General features: G+C 41.0%; 1 protein-coding gene across 1 annotated transcript in view; it reads left to right on the top strand.

Annotated features, from left to right (window-relative positions):
• Nucleotides 1–4,163: 4,163 nt before the first annotated feature.
• LOC134022958 (eukaryotic translation initiation factor 3 subunit H) overlaps nucleotides 4,164–22,093 on the top strand; it is a 59,161-nt gene continuing 41,231 nt past the window's right edge. The window contains exon 1 of the mRNA XM_062464715.1: nucleotides 4,164–4,317. Within this exon, the coding sequence (XP_062320699.1) occupies nucleotides 4,216–4,317 (102 nt within the window). The 5' untranslated portion in view covers nucleotides 4,164–4,215. The remainder of the gene's footprint in view (nucleotides 4,318–22,093) is intronic.

Here is a 22,093-nt window from a genome sequence, read left to right as displayed (position 1 = left end):
ATATCTTGACAAAATGAAACAAGGATTTTCATTCTGTCTTCATGCAATGTTCTGATTTCCGTTCTGGAAATGTATGCAAATTATATCATATTTTACAACTTAATGCATCATTTGCTCATTTAAACATACATTTACAGGAAACTAGTAATGAAAACAATATTTGACCTAATATTAGTTATCAACTGGGGAGGTTTCATGTTGATATGTTATCCCTGGGGTGTCTCCCCTTAACCCATTCTGTTGTCCTTGGGTTGCTTTGAGCCTTTTTCTAATCATTTCCATATCAGAAATGTGTGTTTCTTTCAACCAAAACATTTCAAACCAAAAAGAACAATGTGTATGGTACCATACAATGCTATTCACAAGTTAAATAAATGATAATTTCACTACTTTCATTGAATTTGGATGTTTCATTCACTTTTAAAGCATTTTTCAAAAAGAATAAATAGGACATTGAAAGAAAAAAATGGTGAAAACACCCACAAAAGACTCAAAATGCACAACAAAAAAAGCCACAAAAAGGTTTAAAAAGACCAAAACGTAGAACAAAGTTTAACAAATACATCCTTATGTGTTCTCCCTTCCCTAGGAACACAGAAACGCCAGCCTTGTTTTTTTTAATTAAAAGCCTCTTATACTCTATATCGAGCTCCAGGGTTCTTTTATACAGGACCCTCACATTGTCTGCTCCAACCTGAAACAAAGAACATTGTCCCTTTGCAAGGCACACTTGGAGAAAGTTGAAGGTGTCCATTTGACTACTGTGTTTCAAGGTTCATTGCTTATAATTTGTGTCTTTGTCTTGGCCTTGAAGTGGAGGCCTATAGGCTCAGGAGGAGGAAGACGTTCCTTTAACACCGCAATTTAATCAATTGAGTCATATTTGAAATGAGCACTGTAAGGACTTGTGTCTCATGTTCAGACCACCACCATTAGCAAGTCATTACAGACACTTCAATCACAGCCACACGTTCACACACTCTCACCATCTGTGTTGCAAGTGGTAAATAAAACTCAAAAGTGTACCCCCAAAATGCTCTCTGAGCAGGCAGACACAGTTTCCTGATCATCTAGGACCTCCACTTGAGAAAGTAAATGGCATATTTGATCAATATTTAGCAACCACATATGGCATACATACTGGTGTATGACTATTAGTTTCACTGTTACCTCTGTATGGCACAGTGGGACAACAATGGGTGGTGGCAGCAACACCACTGTATTTCCTGTCACTGCAGAGAACAGTAATACATTTCACTCCTACAATATTCATAAATAATTGTTAAATGAACATGGTCACATAGACCACATAGATATTCTTGGGTTTCCGAGCTGCTGCCACCAGGGTCTGAAGAAATGCCCCCTTCCACTCCTTCCATCATGGGGCGACCCTGATAGCTGGAGAGGGCCAGCTCCTCAGCAGGAGTGAAGTCCTGTGGAGGAGGGCCCCCCCAGTTTTCATGCCTTATTTTTCTTCCTGTTGGCTGCAAGCAATTTCATTGTTCTATAGGCCCTTTTTGGCTATACCAATATCCTACAAAAGGGACTGACTCAGGCAATTCAGCCTTGTACTTGTTAGCCTTAAAATATGTGCAAGTAGGTATTGCCTACTGCTACTTACCGTTTTGAATTATGGTTTTATATTTATTTTTTATTTGCTCCCACGATCGTTTGCCACTGCCAGGGTTGCAACTAAAATAATACAGCAACAAAAGTTTAACGTTATGGAATGCACGCGTGTAATTATGGTCACATATTGTGTCTGGGGCACAAGATATCAATAAGTCATGTAGCTTACGCATTTACAGCGTCTGCTATTTTCTGCCAGCTTGGCAGCAGCGACTTTGTTGATTTTTGTCTGTATTATATGTCTGTATTCCTGATATGTTTGTATTACAATATTTCACGCAGGAGGAGTAGACAAATTTTGGAAGATTATTGTCGGCTCCTCCTGCGTGAAATGTGCGGCTCTTGTTTTGTCCATGTTTGCGCTTGGACATACGGTGCAAACACCGCCCCTTTATGTGAACGCGCACGTCTCTAGATTGGAAAGATCTGGGTTGAGTTAGAGAGTTGATAACCGCCGTCGTGATACCACTTATCGTGATTGCGATTGTTACGCCTCGCGTAGCCGGGTAACTGAAAGTGATCCAGAGCATGTTGATCTTGATTCGTAGTACAGGCCCCTGTCGTCATGCACTAATATTTTGATAGCAAATGTGGGGGTGTCCAAACGACCTTTTTAAAAAAGTGGGGGGGACGTGACCCCCCCTGGTTATATTATGGCGACGCCCATGTATGGCACTGACGCAACTATGCTTGTGTCGCAAAACCAATACGCACAGTTTCGAAAAAGTATTTTGGAGCTTGTATCAAATTACGAAACCACGTGATAGATGACGTTCAATGCTTCAAACGTCACGAACTGTTTCGAAGTTTTGCCACTCTTCTGAACCAGAGCCATAGAAGGAACGAAGCCACCGCTTCTTGTTAAAGACAAATCTCACATTGCCAGAGAAGCAGCACCAGGCATCGCTCGAGTTTCTTCCATCAATCATAATTATGTAGCCAAATCCGTATTGTAATAATTATAAATCCGTTCACTTGAGTGTTGTGTTATTTTATTGAAATGAAACGTAACATGATAGGACTAGGTAGGTCTATACAGTGCCCAGAAAACAAATGTTGATGATTCGTCAACATTGTCAACAGTACGCTAATAATAATTTGTCAAAGTAAAGTCCCCCCAGTTCACAATAGGCCTACATATCACAAATGTTAAGATTAAGAAAAAATCAGTGCAATCTAGTTTATGGCACTGACGCAACTATGCTTGTGTCGCAAAACCAATACGCACAGTTTCGAAAAAGTATTTTGGAGCTTGTATCAAATTACGAAACCACGTGATAGATGACGTTCAATGCTTCAAACGTCACGAACTGTTTCGAAGTTTTGCCACTCTTCTGAACTAGAGCCATAGAAGGAACGAAGCCACCGCTTCTTGTTAAAGACAAATCTCACATTGCCAGAGAAGCAGCACCAGGCATCGCTCGAGTTTCTTCCATCAGTCATAATTATGTAGCCAAATCCGTATTGTAATAATTATAAATCCGTTCACTTGAGTGTTGTGTTATTTTATTGAAATGAAACGTAACATGATAGGACTAGGTAGGTCTATACAGTGCCCAGAAAACAAATGTTGATGATTCGTCAACATTGTCAACAGTACGCTAATAATAATTAGTCAAAGTAAAGTCCCCCCAGTTCACAATAGGCCTACATATCACAAATGTTAAGAATAAGAAAAAATCAGTGCAATCTAGTTTAATTGATATAAAAACCGTATCGTATAAAGCCCGTCCACCCACGTCGACATCCAACGGCTTTTTCGGTGGTGTAGCTGGTTAAAGCGTTGCACGACAATGTATTGATAAAGCGATTCTGGGTACCCGTGTTCGCGCCCCCTTTGCAGGGAACCGTGGAAGGTACTCTTTAACTTTTACTGTGAGAAAATGACATAATTCTAACGGCCTACAGATGTATCACAACATTTTAATGTGTGAGCACTAATATCAGATAAAAATGAACACATGTAGCCTTAATTAAAATATTAAATAACGTAGAAAATATTAAATAACGTAGGGTAGTCTACCGTCGGAGACAACCACTACGCCTCATTCAGCCAGTTTAAACAGCTGCTATATGACGCTGTTCATTTTCAATGCGTTCGGCTCTTTGGGCCGGCACAATCCGGAAGAAACCACCAAAGCTTCACAAGGCATCGTTCGCCCATCCCTAATTAATATTGTTCAAAATGCAGTTGTCTGATGAAGTATGGTGGACAGAGAATATTTGTAAAGAATTGCTGTGTGAAATCTTAATAGAGGATGATTAGCCTTAATAAACCATTCAGATTTTTTAATAATTGGAAAACCCTAGTTCTTATCCTCGATATGGTATGATAGTTCAGGTGTGTGATTTAAGATGAATATGAATGTAATATAAATATGCATATGACAACAATTTAGTGGCACCGAATGGAATAATTGCTCGAGCTGGAAAGAGTCATGGCCAAATGATTTGTGTTGTTATTATATATAAGTGGAACCATCCACTAATTGTCCACACATTTGGCCGGCCAAAGAAAACCAACGCACTCATGAACCGGACGCTTCCCTTGCACACGTTCCTCCCTCCTTTCTCGTGTGGTTCAGAATGGCTTCGCGAAAGGATTCCGGCGCTACTCCGACTGCCACAATGGCTTCAACGGGGAACACTTTGGACTCTCCCGTAAAGCAGATACAGATAGAAGGACTGGTGAGTAGCAAATGTGAAGCGTCTGTTGTTAGCTACAAAGGCCATTACAAATCTCGAAACGTGATGGCTCTGCCTAATACAATAATGTTAGCCTACCATCATGGCGGGCACCAAACGCCTCGTCCCGCCGGAGTGGATAGCTGAAATCCACTCTGTCTGTATTCAAAGATTGCGATATTATGTAAACACTGCAGAATCTAGGGCTGTCCCCGACTAAGATTTTCTTTGGTCGACCAAGACTCCACTAAAACGTCTGAAAATCGACTAATCGAAATTTGAAACGCTTTTATTTTCACAAAAAAAAACGTACTAACATTTTCCCGATCTGACTCAATGGCTGCTGGACATTGCAGATTCAGCCGCTAATAGCCTACTAATAATAAGACTCGTATCACCAGTCCTGTTGTAACTTAATGCCGATGGCATTTAGTAGCCTATCTTTTACAATGTACTACAAATTAAAAATATTGTTTGTTTAACATGCAAATCATCAGTGCGCGCTTATCACTGCCTGAAAACTTGCAGCATGCGAACTTACAGTGCGTTTACACTGCAGCGACGCGAATCGCTTGCCATCGCTCGCCTTCCCACAGTTCACCACGCGCGGGGGCGTATCAAACAGATTAATGTAGAATTGTAGTTCTCTAAAGTCACTGTTGTAGTTGTCATGGCCAAGTGTGCAGACTTGGGTTTACGTACTCGCAACATCGATCAAAATACAACTTGTATACAAAATACAAAACTGTTTAATAGACATACACGTTGTCATGTGTAAAAACGTTTTATTATAGTACTCAAAGTCTCTGCTAATCTGTCGATATGACCAGGGAGTTCCAGCCAAGCTTATAGTAGTAGCCCGGCTGGAACTCCCTGGAACGTAACTTTGTTCGAGAATACAAAGTACAAAAAAACCACCAGGAGCACCGACAGCGTCGGCAAACCTGCCCCTGGCCTCATTCTTTTTATTAATGTCTTTGTACAAATACAGAGACGTATCGTACAGGACTGGATATGCAGCCACACAGGCGATTAGTTTCTCCTCCATCTTAAAAACTGAAAGCTAGAAATGTTTACCATGGTTGCTACGTTACGAGAAACAAGAAAACACTGCCATTGGCCATCGCTAGTGAAAATCGCTCCTCATTTGCATAAAGTTGAGAAAATCTCAACTCGATCGCGTCGCGTCGCTACCCACAATGCACCACGCAAGCGATTCGCCTGGCTCCATTGAAAATGAATGGAAAACATGTTGTCGCTCGGATTGCGTCGCTGCAGTGTAAACGCACCGTTACGTAGGTAGAAGCTGAGTGGGGAACGTTGCAACAGAAAGATTTTGTTGTCTTGGCCGGAGAAGATAATGTCATTCGATTTGGATGTGATTCTTATAATAGGCATATTCATTTTTCAACCCAGCGCGTAAGCATGAGCGAAGTAGGGCTAGTCCAACTTACGTTTTTCAGGTGGTAGGCTACATCATATTCAACGTTGAACTATGAAAAATAAACCGTTGTTGGAGTTTGCATTCAATGTTTTTCGAGTCACCCGGTACTTTGTAAATGTAAATGTACTTTAATGAAATGCTGCCATACCACAGATTTCTTTGCCATTTTGACTAATAATACCGACAAAGTAGGCTATGGCAGAGTTTGTAGTTCGGCAGCCAATTGTGCTCGTGCCTTGTGCAAAATACCAAACCAAAACAAAGCGCAGATTAACGAAAGGGAAAACAGTTACACCTTTTCTTTTAAATTATATATTTTCAGCGTTGCTTTATTTGTCTTAAATAATATAATCTACAATTTCTGTAGAACATTTAGTTAATTCAGCAATGATGACACAAGCGGGAATCAGATCTCACACTGCCATATGGCAGCTCGACTAAAAAAATCTTAGTCGACAAGCATATCCACCAGAAAATCGACTAGTCGACTGAGTGGGGACAGCCCTAGCAGAATCATGTACATAAAAGCACAGTTCTGTGCGAATTAGATTATATTTGTGGTGGAGGCAGGGGAAGAGCCAGACATTTTAAACATTAGGGGCTTTGCCCAAAACCTTAGTCCGAGTATCGTTTTGATGTGTGTAGATCAGACCCCCACCCCTCTCCCCTTGGCTTGAGGCAACGGCCCCGGTGGATGTAGGTGGTATTGCACTTCCAGTTAGGCACCCGGCTCGTCCGGTCGTTTTTATCCGATTAAATCCAGTCAACATATCCAAAACTATCTCCCCCAATATTTTTTGTTCGATTCTCGAACCTGGCTCATACTACTAACTTTTTCATATAATTTTTTTTCCTGATTTTTGCGAAGTTTGAAACCAATCCGAAATGGGTAAACTAGCACCCCATTTATTTGCTTACGTCAAGAAAAGTTGCCTGCAAATGTGCTCGCGGATACGAACAGGGCACGAGCACAAAAGGGAACATTATTGGGGGGGTGGGGTTAAAAATAATTCCTTCATTAATAATTTGTTACACAGAACTTTATATTAAATAATACAAAATGATTCACACCTTCACAAAATCAACAACAACAAACAAACAATTTCTGCATATGCAGGTAGCAACGCTAGTGCTAAATAACTATTTAACTGGTTGGCTCCATGACGCCAGGTAAGTAGCTAGGGCTCCTGAGACTGCTCAACAAAGACAAGTGGGTTCCCCTTTGTTCTTATCAGTTTAAGACATGTCCGTAAGTACCTAGCGAAAAGTAGCCTCAACTTTCCTAGACCTTTAGCGGCGGTACTAATGCTGAAGGCTTGCTGATATAGCTGTCTGTCTTACTAGAACAGCGTATGTATGCATCGTTGCTAACGTGTGCTGACGTTGTGACTGGTATGTGTGTGTATGTGTATGTGAGAGAGACGCGTGAGCGACAGAGAGACGGAGGGAAAGCAGGGAAAGGAAATGCAGCTGAACGAATACGCTGCGTGTTTTAGCCTAAATAGTGTTAAAACATTTTTTTTACGAAACGCAATCTGTGGTGGCCGGTGTTGATTCTGTGGCGCAACGCGTGTGGGAAACACTGCACTGGTATTCTTCGAGCCACTGGTGTCGAAATTCATATGTCAGTATCATTCGCACTCACATGCTCCGTTTGACATGGCGAATTGTCCGCTTCATTTTAACATGTCAGATTTGATTATGCGATTGCTGCGTGCGTCCTGACGTGAAACTTTAGGCTACACCATTCCGGGGGGGGGGGGGGGGGGGGGGGGTCGCGGGGCTGCAGGGCCGAAGCCAATTTGATGTGTTGAATACTCAGAGCACGTTTTAAAACGTATTCTTAAAATACACATTACTGTTTTAATAAATGCTCATAATAAATCATAGCATATATTGCCTAGAACCTAAGGTAAGCACAAAAATAATTAGTGATACATTTGCGACCCATTAAAAATTACGGTCGCAATGGACTTTCAAAAGGTCGCAAATGCGACCATTTCGGTCGCAGTGTAATGCCTTGTATCTAACCATGTAAAATATTTCGGCCAAAACTGTATTACATCCAGAAATAGCCATGATCTCATGTTAATTGGGTCATCTATAGCAGTTCCGTGACCATGGAGAGCGAAGGTTCGTTTCTCACTTGATTTGTCATCTATAAAGGTTCAAGAAAATAAATAAGCCGGGGTGCCCCTCAAAAAAATGTGGGGACATTTGGTGAGAGCCCTATATCCAAAATGGCTGCCGTCAGCCAAGCTGGAAATTAACTTTTTAATGGTTTTGCTCACACTGCTGCATAATACATGGTTTCTGAGACCATTTGGGTCAAGAAATTCGTAAATGATGTAGATTTATTTGACCTATTGTTGACCTTCAAATTCAATTGGCGGCCAATTTAACTTGAGCTGAGAACGCACCAATTTAACTTGACCTGAAGGTCAAGTTAAATTGGTGCGTTCGACTTCATGCAGTGCCGGCGTTGCCTGCAGCCAGGCTGACGTGAAGCAGCCAATGGCATTCTCAGCTTCAAGGCAGCCGGCTGCAGCCGGCGCTGGATGAAAACAGAACGAGGGTTCGGCTGTACTTAAAAAATACTATTAAACGTATTCGCGGACATGCACTGCACGAGTGATTAATTGCGATGACGGCTCCAATAGAAGTTATAGCGAGCACATAGAACTTTATATATATTTTCGAATCAATGTATTTATTCCCAGGTGTTTTGCAATTTTCTTTTCTTTGTGCCTACACTATATATTAGCATTCCAGGTTAAGAATACCAATGGAGGCTGGGTTGGAAATCGTTAATCAAACTTTTGTCAGCATTTTGAGTGGAAATTTCATTTGCATTTGTACAGGTGTATTCATGCACGTCGGACTGGCCCTCGCAGCGGAATGACAGTTTACTGGCCGCTCTGTCCATTCGCGCACCTCACAGTTGCGTATTGATCAGACAAGAAGACATGCTTATCAACTCGATTACTGTTGATCAAAACAGAACGAGGGTTCGGCTGAAGCCTACTTGAAACATACTATTGAGAACATATTCGCTGACATGCATTGCACACGTGATGAACACAGCTTTAAAAAAAAAAAATTATCGCTGATTTTTTTTTTTTTGCCTTAGGTGCTCGGGATTTGTTATAGGCGCTCGGGAAAACGGCTTAGGTGCGGTCCAAATTTTCTCTATGCAGGAAAAATCCTGAGCCGGCTGGGCTACTGTAACTGGTCTTCCCAAGAAAACTACTGAAAGACTACAGCTCATTCGCAACTCTGCAGCTAGATTATTAACCAAAACTAAAAGGAGAGAACACATTAGTCCTGTCCTAGCTACTTTACACAGGTTCCCTGTTACCTTCAGAATTTACTTTTAAAGTCCTTATCCTCACATACAAAGCTCTAAATGGACAAGGACCTAGCTACATTGCTACCTCTCTTACTAACTACACACCAGCTAGAACACTGCGATCATCAGATGCAGGCCTATTACAGGTTACCAGAAGCAGTCATAAGAAGATTGGTGATGCAGCCTTTGTCAACTACGCCCCAAAACTATGGAACACATTACCCATAAATATTAGGGAAGAATTTTCAAAAGACAGCTTAAAACCAATTTTTTTACCAAAGCATTTTAATAATTTAATCTCAGAAGGGTTTTTATTACTTTTAGTACTTGTATTATTGTTTCTATTGATTTTCATTCCCACATAGACTGTGGCTCGAGACACCGCAAAGACTGCGGCTCGAGACGCCGCAAAGACTGCGGCTCGAGACGCCGCAAAGACTGCGGCTCGAGACGCCGCAAGACTGCGGCTCGAGACGCCGCAAAGACTGCGGCTCGAGACGCCGCAAAGACTGCGGCTCGAGACGCCGCAAAGACTGCGGCTCGAGACGCCGCAAAGACTGCGGGTTGTGTGTTTTGGATTCCCGCAAAGACTGCGGATTGTAATTTTTTTTTGTTACATTTTTATTAATATTGGGAAACTACAAAAATGTTGCATCATGTTAAGTTTGCCGACGGAAGAAACAATTGGTACTAGGGCTGGGTGATATGGGTAAAACATTTTCACGATAGATATTTATATTTCCATTCGATAACGATAATTAAGACAATAGACCAAAGATCCGTAGTAGTAGCAAAATAAGTCTCTTCCTCAACTTTTTCCCCTACACTCGGCATAAAGTTTAGGCAGTGTGGTGTGAGAGAAATGTTTGCTGCCAGGGAGCACGTACCTGGGGTCAAGTAACTTAAGCTTTTTAAAACCTTGCTTTTTATCAATACCTTGGCTCAAACGCACACTTTCTGCATGTTCCAACGAGTGATTTTGCTTCAGGTGGTAAAAAAGGTTTGTCGTTACCAGTCTTGGTAGCCACCTGTTTATGACACAAATTGCACCGAACATTGCTTTGCTCTTTGTCGGATTTCAAAAGCCAAACCACTTCCAAATAACTGAAGACGAACCCCTTTTATCAATAATTTCTTTATTGGAAGTTGCTCCCCCCCACTCTTTCTTTGCTAACAGCTGAAACTGGCTTCAGCTGGCTCTCAAATGAACTTGTTAGTCTTGTAGCTAATGCAATTCTGCAAATACCAATATATTATGGGTACCTTTGGCATTTTCAAAATAAAAGTCCAGGCACAAAATGGCTGACAGAAGCATAGTTCTTTCTTTGTCAATCCTGGTGAATCAGATGAAGCATTCATGCTTCAGCTTTTGTGTTTCAGTAACACTAATGGGGGATTTAGCTATAATATATGATAGTTAACCTGTTTACGCTCCTGTTTCGCCCGAGAGACAAAAATGCTGCCTCCCCCTTCCTCAGTTACGACGCACTAAATTCTAAAAAATATATTTTTTAGACGCTACACATGTTATACATCGTTGGAAAGCTACGATTATTGTGCTTCCATTGAAATAAACCAATTCAAGATCAAGTCGCAATAGCAAGCAAAGTCAACGTCTTTTTCCGGTGAACATTCCTTCAACAATGCCAAAGAAAAAAGTTGTACTCACCCTAAGTTGTTCAAATAGGTCCAGGTGTGCAAATCATGCCATCAAAACTTGATCTGCGTAAGTCCCAAGGGTTCAAAGTATCTAACCATGTAAAGTAATTCGTCCAAATACAATGTTTTACGTTCATGAATAGCCATTATCCTTTGTTTCATTATGCAAGTTAGCCGACGGAAGAAACAACTTGTTCACATAAAAGTGTTATTTTCTCAGATTTATCAACGGAGTATTTACAAAATGAAGGTCTCAAAATGTCCGTTGAACCCTCCCCTTTTGATTGACACCTTGTTCGACCCAATAGGAGCTTCCATGCCCCGTTGACAGCCCTCTAAAGCCAACTAGGTCTGTGCGTCCTGCCCCCCCCCCGCCCCCCCCCCCCCACACTCGTTCTAAACAAATTTCTCGAACTGGCTTCGACTGGCTCTGAAATTAGCTCGTTAGCCTTGTAGCTGACAGCTAGCTGAAAATGCCAATACCTCATTTGTATGCGTCTGTGGAGCCTTCAAAATAACAGTCGATTGCGCAATATGGTTGACAGAATCAGTGTTCTTTGTGCGCCAATCCTTGGAATCAGATAAAGCACTCCAATGTGTTCATGCTTCAGTTTTTGTGTTTCAGTATTACTAATTAGGGATTTAGCTATTATATATGATAGTTCTAAGTACCACCTTTCATTAGAGATAACAATTATGAAAAATAATACCTTTTTATTTGACCTTGACCTTGGTTACAAAGGGTCATTTTGGAGTCTCCAAAAGACCCTTTTAGAAAATTCCTGGATGTACTCTTATAAAAACATGTGTCAAATATGAATATATTGTGGTATTATGTTTGACTTTTGATTTGAATTGGGTAAGGCTTCAACCTGTGGTCCAATTTAGTCTTCCAGATAATACCTACCACCTCTAGGCCTATTCAGGCCTCTGTTTTCAAAACAAAATCTAGGCGGAAATAGAAATTTTCACTTTCCTTGTGTTCAAGCTTCTATTACTCAACACTAGAAGGACTGACAGGGGTCCTGACAACAGGGGACATAACTTCAGAGTGTCAGCTTTCAAAAGAGATCATTTACATGCATGTACTCCAAATGGTTCAAGAACAGCTTCCAATTTATTTTGGGTATGCTGTTTAGGCGTTTTCAGGCAAATTTAACAGGAACATGAAAAGGTTTTAAGTAAGATGTCAGATACAGGGCGTACACTAACCTTTTCCACTGGTTGCACTTGCGCTACTAACTTTTTCAGTTACTGGCGCAAAACATGATTTGGTCGCACAAATTATTCATAGAAAGCCGCTCTGGATAATAATGAACAATAATGAACCTGTATTGCATACAGATGTGCACTGTAAGGTTCCCATGGCATGAAAATGTCACTGTGAGGTTATTTAACATTAAAGGAGACATGACATGCTGTTTTTGGATGCTTTTATCTAGGCCTTAGTGGTCCCCTAATACTGTATCAGAAGTCTGTTTCCCGAAATTCAGCCTTGGTGCATAATTACAGCCACTACTAGCAGTCCCACAAGGAGCTTTCCTCAGAACGCGCTGTTTTGGTGTCTGTAGCTTTAAATGCTAATGAGGAGCGGAGGGGTGGCACCATGCGCTAATGTTTACAATGGATGTATCGCAATGGCTGTAGCCCCGTTGCTGTAAGATGCCTCGAATTTGCCCATTCTCATCTGATAACCCTGGTTTGCAGAGGTACACACTCAGTCATTTCAAAGAGGGGAAAGGCGGATATCGCACGCGCCATAACGCCAACAGCAGAACGGTTATCCAAATAACAAAGAAGTGTACAACACTCACGTTACAGCATGTGTATTCACACACATACTTGATGCTATCTACCTTTCCATTAGCGACAGTAACTCAGCTGTTAGCTGCAGAGCTAATGTTACAGCCACATTCTAAGGGTAGCAAGCTAGGTAACCATATACAGTAAAGCTACAAAATGATATAGCATTAGTTAACTAACTTGTCCGAGGTTAGTAGCTGGACGAAGGAGAGTTAGTACTGATCCAGAATTTAATTTCAGCAAGGCCAGTTTTGTATTAGCTCAAGTTGAGGAAACAGTCATGGCTGAAGTGTTTGGCGCAGACATGCAAAACAAATGCGCCTACAACAGAAGGTGTGTAGGTGCATTTCCAGAGAAAATAAAATTAAGATACTGGGTCTTCAGAGGCTCGGATCAAGGAATTGTAAAGATTTTTGTTTTCCTTTGTACTTCCAAACTGAGCAAATGTAATGCTTCGTTCGTTTGCAAGCCATGATGTCTCTCGGGGATAAAAACACTTGCACGGTCGTAGCTCAGTTTCTTATGGGCGGGCCAGATTCTCTGGGCGGGCAAAGCAGAGAGAGGGGAGGTAACCTTCCTCCTTGTGACGTAACAAAGAGATTTTCAAACAGAGCAATTGAGCTTTCATTTTCTGAAAGGCAGAGAAGAACACCCAGGGCTTGGTTTACACCGATCGAAAATTCTAGCCACTGGGGGACCAAAGGCTCATATTAATGTTAAATAACCTCCTAAAGTGAAGTTTTCATGTCATGTCACCTTTAAAGTTCCCCTAGCCTGCCTTTGGTCCCCCAGTGGCTAGAAATTTCGATAGGTGTAAACCAAGCCATGGGTATGTTTCTCCGCCTTTGATAAAATAAGCTCAAATGCTTCGATCTGAAAATCTTATGTTATGTCTTATGTTGTCATAAGGGGAAAGGTTACCTCCCCTTTCTCTGCTTTGCCCGCACAGAGAATTTGGCCCCCCCAATGAGAAGATGAGCTACGACTGTGCGAGCGCGATATTGTTTTTTCCTCGAGAGACATCATGGCTTGCAATGGCAGTTAACCCACACCACATCTCCTCATAGCATTTAAAGCTATAGACACAGAAATGGCACGTTCTAAGGAAAGCTCATTGTGGGACTGCTCGTAGTGGCTTTAATTCTGCACCAAGGCTGAATTTCGGGAATGAGACTTAAGATACAGTATTGGGGGACCACTAAGGCCTATATAAAAGCATCAAAAAACAGCATGCTATGGGACCTTTAATTACTTGCCATCTTTTAAACCACATGCCTTCTTGTTTTCGTTAACATTAATTGTGATAGATTTACTGCAATAGAAAATACAGTAGGCCTACATTATGAAGTGCAAAATGAATTTATTTTAAATTTCAGCATGTTATGGTTGGGGCACAGATGGGCAGACTCCTGAACACTTACTCTTATCTCCCAAATAAATGTACCGGTACGTTTATTTTTTTTACCCGAAAAATCCATCCGGTACGTGCTTATTTTGGACGGTACGTTTATTTTTTGGGGGAAAATCGAGACATAATTTTAGAAAATTCCATGCATTCTTTTCGGAAGGGAAGATACATTTGAACTCTTTGATGTGAAAACGTAGCTAGCTACCTTAGCTAGCTAGCTACTGGCAAGTAGCTTACATTAGCTAACGACGTTAGCTACCAACTGAAGGTTGTCTGTGCAAGCTAGTAAATGTTAGCCAGAGCCTCATTATGGCTCTGATGTTAGCTCTAGCTACTGTACACTCACATAACGGTTCCCATTCAGCACACCAGCATGACAGTCACAACCTATAGACAACGAGCCTCTCATCGGCAAATAAAAATCCCAGGGTATTTACTTTTTTATATTTGCGAACTCAAGTAAAAAAGACATTTACCTTTAACCTTCTGCTGTCGTGTCAGTGTCAACTCCGTGGTTACAGGTATATCACAGCACCTGCAATTGTGCTGCGCGGCAGTCGTGTCTACTATAAGTTTGTTTAGGTATACCAGTAGTCATGGTATGTTTGTTATTTGACAGCTTTGTAACTATGTATTTCTAAGCTACAGGCATTGAAGTATTTTCCTAGCAATGCTTTATTTGGTAGTGGTTGTCATGTAGTCACTGTAAGCTGTTTTAGGAAAAGTTATAGTACTAGTACCTGTATGTTTGTAACTAGACAGCCTCTTTCTTTTTTACTTTGTAATAACTATGTATTTCCAAATTACAAGTGTTGAAGTATTTTCCTAGCAATGCTTTGTTTGCTAGTGGTTTTCATGTTATGTTTCAGTCATAGCGACTACGTTTTTGAAGAAAAGTACCAGTACTATATTTGTAACCAAACAGCCTCTTTAAAAAATAAAATAAATTCTAACAATGATTATGTATTTCCAAACTACAAGTGTTGAAGTTTTTTCCTAGCAATGGTATATTTGCTGTCCATTTCTATTCCTGATTGCAAGTGACAGTAAAAGATGCGCACTTACACTGGTAGGAACACATTTTGATAGCATATGGACACAGTTTGCGTGTTGATTTGGCAATTTTCCGGGGGGTACTTTTATTCCGGGGGGTACTTTAATTAGATTTTGAGGATTTGTCTGGGGGGTACTTTTATTTCAGGTTTTTTATTTTATTTGGGTGATAAGAGTAAGGAAAAATAACGCCGACATGCAGTCGGAGGTGTTGCTGCATCACGGGATATGTAGGCCCAACCTGTCTCGACACATCGCGTGCTTCATACCGTCATTGTGAAGCTTCAATGTTTTGTGTTTGAATTGTTTTGATGCTGTTACAAATTTGGACAGTCTTGCAATTGAAGGCCCACAGAATTTACAGAACACACAGTGCATTGCTCGTCTTGGTACTGTCGAACGATCGTGTGGGGACTCGAGGTCGCTGACCGGGGTGCTGGTCCCCCGGCAACAAATATACTGTTACGCCTCGCTACGCCACCCAACTCTCGCACGGGGTCTCACGAATTCGTATAGGCTACGTGTGCGGAGAACACACGCTTGGCTACGAGTTAGTCCGAGGCTCCCTCCCTCCCTGGAAAGGAATCTCCGCACCCAACCAAACCACGGTGTCACAGACGCTCACCGGGGCCTCCTGACGCAAACCTGGAGGGATCTTTTATAGCAGCAAACGTTTATAGGCCCTTTTTTGGGCAAAACATCATAATTTATCGATCACTTATTCCTATGGCTACGTTTCGCTCCCGGTTACCGCGCCCTTCCCACCCGATAACAAAAACGTTCAAGGGCCCTCCTCCGCCCTTATTCCCCCCGTTAGTTTATCTGTGAGACGCAACACCGCACCTATCGAGAGAGTATATGTGTCTGAGCAGATGAACACTTCAAGACCCTGTTTCGCGTAAACACCAGCTGGGCAGTTTTCGTGCCTAAATGACTAGTCGCGATTCCCGGGGAACTCACCTGAGTATCGGTGTGGGGCGCTGAGTGGATCCCTTGGTCTCGAGCGGGGGGCGCACAAATGGGCGGTAGAGCAACGACTGTCTTTTCAAATTTTTATTGGCAGATTATTGGAACAGATACAAAAGTGTAAAAAAGGAAAAGAAAAAGGTACGCTAAAGCCTCCTTGATTAAGGCACGACAAAAAAAATAGGAAAACGCGGACCCTGGGTCACTAGTAAAACAGCAGCACAACTGACAGAAAAGAAAACTCTTTGCTAAAATAGGCACAGGCGGACACTCTACAGAAAAACAGGCTCAGGAACTAACAACCTCGACTACTCGACTCACGAAGTACAACTCTCAAAAAGCCTTCTCTCTACCCCCAACTTTCATTCTTATTTCTTTTAACACGTGATGGCCCTGTCTAGACTTTGACGCAGGTATCGGTCTACACGTTTCCTGTATTCTCCAAAAAGTTAAATGTGGTTCCATCTATTCAAGCATTTCCTAACCACATCCTCTGCATTTATCATACTGAAACACTCTGTCTTAAACTTTTACACATTAGCAATACTACATATCTATTTTAAGATGCACATCTACAAAGTTTTTTTTTTTATTCAAAAAAGGTAAAAAAGGTTCTAAAACATTTTCCAGCTATTTCTTAACACTCTTTAAAATATTATGCACATTTGCCAATGCACATTCTTTCTAATAAAACACATGCGTATGTTAGAGGTCAAAACTCCTCTTAAAAACACCAAACTTAAAATTGCAAAACCTTTATATATGTATGCAAGCATCTACAACTTTTTAATGCACAACTTGGATATACGTATGCACAAAGTCAAACACATTTGCCAAAACGCACACTTTTCATTATTAAGCATTATTCTTTTTTTTTTTTTTTTTTTTTTTTTTTTTTAATTGTTTCTCCAAAGTCCATCAAAACGAATGCTCCTTCAGGGGCGTTCGACAGTACCTTAGCTCTAACCATTGCTGCCGCCGTCAGTATTGACAGTATTGCCATGGCAATACTACTTTTGAAACAAGTATTGCCTCATTTGCCTGGAAATACTACTTTTTCGCAGACCGTATGAGGTTTATTTAATTTAGAACACTTAAGTAAACTGTAATGACAACCACATTTGATGTAGTGAGGAATCTGAAGTGATACGAAAACATTTGACTTTTCAATAGGCTACACGTTGCGCCTTGCGCTGGCGAAAAAGTTTGGCAATACTACCTATACGCTGGTAATGGCACCTATGACCACTGGTGTTCTTTGAGCCACTGGTGTCAAATTTCATATGTCCGTATCATTCTAACTCACCTGCTCCGTACATGGCGAATTGTCCGCTTCATTTTAACCCGTCAGATTTGAGGAGCCTATATTCCATTGCTGCGTGCGTCTGGACAAGAGGTAGATTATTATTTTTTAAATCAACTTTAGGCTACACCATTTCGGGAGGGGGTCGCGGGGCTAAAGCCAACTTGATGTGTTGAATGTTCAGAGCACGTTGTTTTAAAATGTATTCTTAAAATACACATTACTGTTTTAACAAATGCTCATAATAAATCATAATTTAATTTTTTTGTTTTTATTAAAATAAAAAATTTCGATCGCAATGGCATTTCAAAAGGTCGCAAATGCGACCATTTCGGTCGCAGTGTAGTGCCGCTGAGATATTAGATACATTAACTGTAAATTAACAACGATGATGAGAAGTGTCAAGAATAAGAAAAGATGAAGAATATGAACCGTTCTAAATATATAAATACTTATTCTCAGATTTAGTCAGTTTGCTTCAGATTCTTGGAAATCAATATTCTCAGGTCATCTGCGTGGCCCAAACCGAGGTCCGGATCACTTGAGTCCAAAATATAAATTGCAAATAATTAGAGAACAAAGATTTGTGAAGTCAAATTTAATGCATTGAAACCCTGTAGCTGGATATTCAAGCCCTCTAGCAAGGCATCCATTGAACATTTTGTTCATGGCCAGAAATAGCAATTTCCTAGGACTGAATGATGGTTGTCCATCACCATATTTCACAGTATTTGTGTTAAGAAACACAGGTCCCTCTACCTTTTGTATGCACATACATTTGGCGACTCCCAGATGTAGTATTTACTTTTTTTTGCAATACTTATGCTTTGCTACCAGGGGACACAATTGCTTCATTGGTAGACACATTTTACCAGTGACTTTCAGCAGCGAGAGCACAGCTATTTGCTTTGCTTTTAAGACCAGGACCTTGACTTGCCAGCAGTAACATCTTTTTTTCAATATCCTCAATAAATTGCCATTGCCGACTGCAGAGCAGAGTTTCAGTATGTGCATATAATTAACAGGGTTTTTCCTGCATAGAGAAAGTTTTGGCGCGCGCCAAAGCCGTTTTCCCGAGCGCCAATGACAAATCCTGAGCGCCAAAGGCAAAAAAATGTCTGTGATAAAAGAATAAAATAAAAGCTGTGTTCATCACGCGTGCAATGCATGTCAGCGAATATGTTCTCAATAGTATGTTTCAAGTAGGCTACAGCCGAACCTTCTTTCTGTTTTGATCAATAGTAATCGAGTTGATAAGCGTGTCATCTTGTCTGATCAATACGCAACTGTGAGGTGCGCAAATGGACAGAGTGGCCACTAAACTGTCGTTCCGCTGCGAAGGCCAGCCCGACGTGCACGAATACACCTGTACAAATGCAAATGAAATTTCCACTCAAAATGCTGACAAAAGTTTGATTTACGATTTCCAACGCAGCCTCCATTGGTATTCTTAACCTGGAATGATAATATATAGTGCAATGTTTCCTCTATGACTACATTTCTGCCGCCACGGTATCAGAAATCAGACAACATTTTAGGCCGTCTATCAGCAGTGATTGTTAGAGTGCATGTCGGAGAATTGCACGGACATGCGCTTCACACCGCAGTTGAGATTGCGTGTGTGTGTCCTTGAGAACTGTAAGTCGTATAACTGATGTTGTCAGTTCATTTAAGCCAGTTATTGTATAAGTCTATAGTTCTTGCAAATTTAAATCAAGTTAACTGGCGATTTTCGTTGTTTGTATTCTTCCCCTGCTTGCTAAATTGCACATGTCTGTTGATTCGATAGCGATTGCTGCCCTTGCTCAGGTTTGTATTTTAGGTGCATTATTATGCTGAAGTAGTTTTAATTAATAAAAAGTGGGTTTATTGTTATTATTTGCAATTAGATGCAAAACACCTGGGAATAAATACATTTATTAGAAAAAAGAAAAAAAAGAATATATATATATATACATATATATATTTGTTTTTTTGGAGCACCGAAGACCCATTTTGACCCAGGAAAACCCTGGAATTGACATTCAACGTTGAAATTGCTGGTTGGCAGTCACTCGCTAGCCATACAGTAAATGTGTAGTGGCTAGCCATAATCTAGCAATTGATTTGCAGAGATTTTGAGTAATATAATAAAAGGTTAGTACACATGTCAACGTTTAGTACACATGTCAACGTTTGTCTGATAAATCTTTCTTTCTAGTTGAGGTTTGCAAAAAGAAATGGAAGACCTTGAGGGACGGCTACAAAAAGGAAAATAATAGGGAGAAAGAGTGGAGCAGGTCTAGGGAGTGGTAGACCATGGAGATGCGCTGCTGTCATATGAGCTTCCTAGCTCCATTCCTAGAGTTCAGGGAGACAAGTGGCAACTTCCCCATCGAGACAGAGCCCACTAATTTTGAGAGGATGCTTGATGCTCTTCAAGCACCTGCACCTCAACCACCACAACCACAGGAAGACGAGGATGAGCTCTTTTTTTTTAAGCCTCGTCCCCTCTGAAAAGATTGCCACCAGAAAATTTTATTTTCACCACTTGTTTTGAGGCAGAGGCTGAGATGCGGGCCACAGTGACATTGGCCTACTAAATGAAATATTTGTCACTGACAGAACCTTGTGTCCATTTTATGTAATTGGTACTATGAATGGTTGGTATACTCTTAGTTTAAACATACACAAAGGATATGTAATGTTTGGACTTATCACTCACAATCTGGAGGGGTGTTCAGTATTGTTGTTCAGTCACCAGAGCCACAGAGAGAGAGAGCCCCTGAGAGACAGACAGAGAGAGACCTGTTCCAATTCCAAGCTTACTCCCAATACCTGATGGCATTTGGTCAGTGGTGAATAGCCCAACTGGCTTGTGTGTTCTGTTGGTTTTCCATAATCCGTTTCCAATAATTCAAGTGGTTCAGTACAATGCGGGTATCGATTCCAGACACGTGGTTGCATCCTGTTTTTTTATTTGGGGGTGAGGGGAGGTCAGGCTGTGAGTGATGTAATGGTTGTCGGGATCAGGAATAGGTGTGTGTTTCTTTATCTGACCTTGTGGCAGTGAAAAGAAAGCCATTTGCAACAGTTACAGAGATAGAAGACAGGGGAAACTTCAGGTGTCCACATTTCTGATTGGTTTCTCCCTCTCTTTGTCACTCTCCCCTTGAACTGTTGTCTGTGATTCAGCCACCCCATAGACAGAGACAACAGGCTGGGAAGGGATAGGTTATCCTCTCGAGTTCAAACCGTTATCATTGTTGGGTATACATTGCGCGATGGCAGCCGGGCTGCGTTGAAATAAATCATCTGTTTCCCCAGTAGATTAGAACAGGACAGGTCCTCGGGCCAGGGCTTGAGACAAGGGCTCCCTCCCCCTGGCAAGTGATATTCTTTTTTTTTTGCTGTTGCAGGGCTCTACCTCATCTAACCTTTTCCACTGGTGGCACTGGCGCAAAACATGATTTGGTCGCACAAATGATTTATAGTAAGCCGCTCTGGATAATAATGAACAATAATGAACCTGTATTACAGGGGGGGGGGACAGAAATGACATGCCGTCGTGTAAATAACATAAGGCCATTTAGTTTGTTTAATAAAAGAGCAAGCTATTGACCTGTTTTATAGGAAAGGTAACCTTGAAATGACTTAATTTGTGATCTGGCGCTATATAAAAAAATAAAAAATAAAATACAAATAATCATATAAATAAATAATAATAATTAAAAAAAGAAAATTAGCTACGACTTGGGGTGGGCGATATGGCCAAAATCTTCTATCACGGTATGAGTAATTTTATATCACGGTTACGGTATATCACGGTATAGTAATTGTTCTGTAAATTCAATTAAGAAATGGTACAAAGTAACCATAATTCATCATCACACTCGATTATTTATTAAACAAAAACAACTGCCTCACATGAGACAACACTTGAGTTAAAAACTCAAAAAAGACTCAAAAAAGTTACGAGTATGAGCGTTCCGATTGGCTGATGCGCAGTCATGCCATCCGCAGATGGCATGACTGCCAGAGTTCTACTATCCATATCTAACTTCGGTTTCAGCGTATCAACCTCGTTAAAGCTCGGTCGATATGTTAAAGCCTCAGTTTGATATTTCCCGGCATTACCTCACTCTCAGTTAGTAAGTAGTTAGCCTTCACTAGTCATCCTAGATCAAGAATGCTAGCAACGCCACCAGTGTAATTTTACAACAATAATTTTACAGCACGAGACATAAAACTTGAACAACAAATCGAATTGGTTACCTGCAGAATGGGTCATCAAATATATAATTAATTAGCATCGGCATGAATGTAGTCCGCTTAGACAAAATACACTCCAAATCGAAAATTCCGTCAGAGCAATGCAAATGTGCTTCAAGGTCAAACGAAAATAGCAAATCAAATAAAAGTTAAACTACAATTCTAAATATCGCAAGAATGCTATTTATTTACTGACAACATAAGTTATACGACTTACAGTTCTCAAGGATGCACACACGCAATCTCAACTGCGGTGTGAAGCGCATGTCCGTGCAATTCTCCGACATGCACTCTAACAATCACTGCTGATAGATGCCCTAAAAAAATGTACAGCCTGATTTCTGATACCGTGGCGGCAGAAATTTAGCCATAGAGGAAACACTGCACTATATATTATCATTCCAGGTTAAGAATACCAATGGAGGCTGCGTTGGAAATCGTAAATCAAACTTTTGTCAGCATTTTGAGTGGAAATTTAAAAAAATGGCTTTGGCGCGCGCCAAAATGTTCTCTATGCAGGAAAAACCCTGCTGCTTTTGTTGG

Source organism: Osmerus eperlanus, chromosome 7 (assembly GCF_963692335.1).
Source record: "Osmerus eperlanus chromosome 7, fOsmEpe2.1, whole genome shotgun sequence".
Lineage (NCBI taxonomy): Eukaryota > Metazoa > Chordata > Actinopteri > Osmeriformes > Osmeridae > Osmerus > Osmerus eperlanus.
The sequence above is the reverse complement of the archived record's forward strand: the minus strand, read 5'-3'. Positions and strand labels throughout refer to the sequence as shown.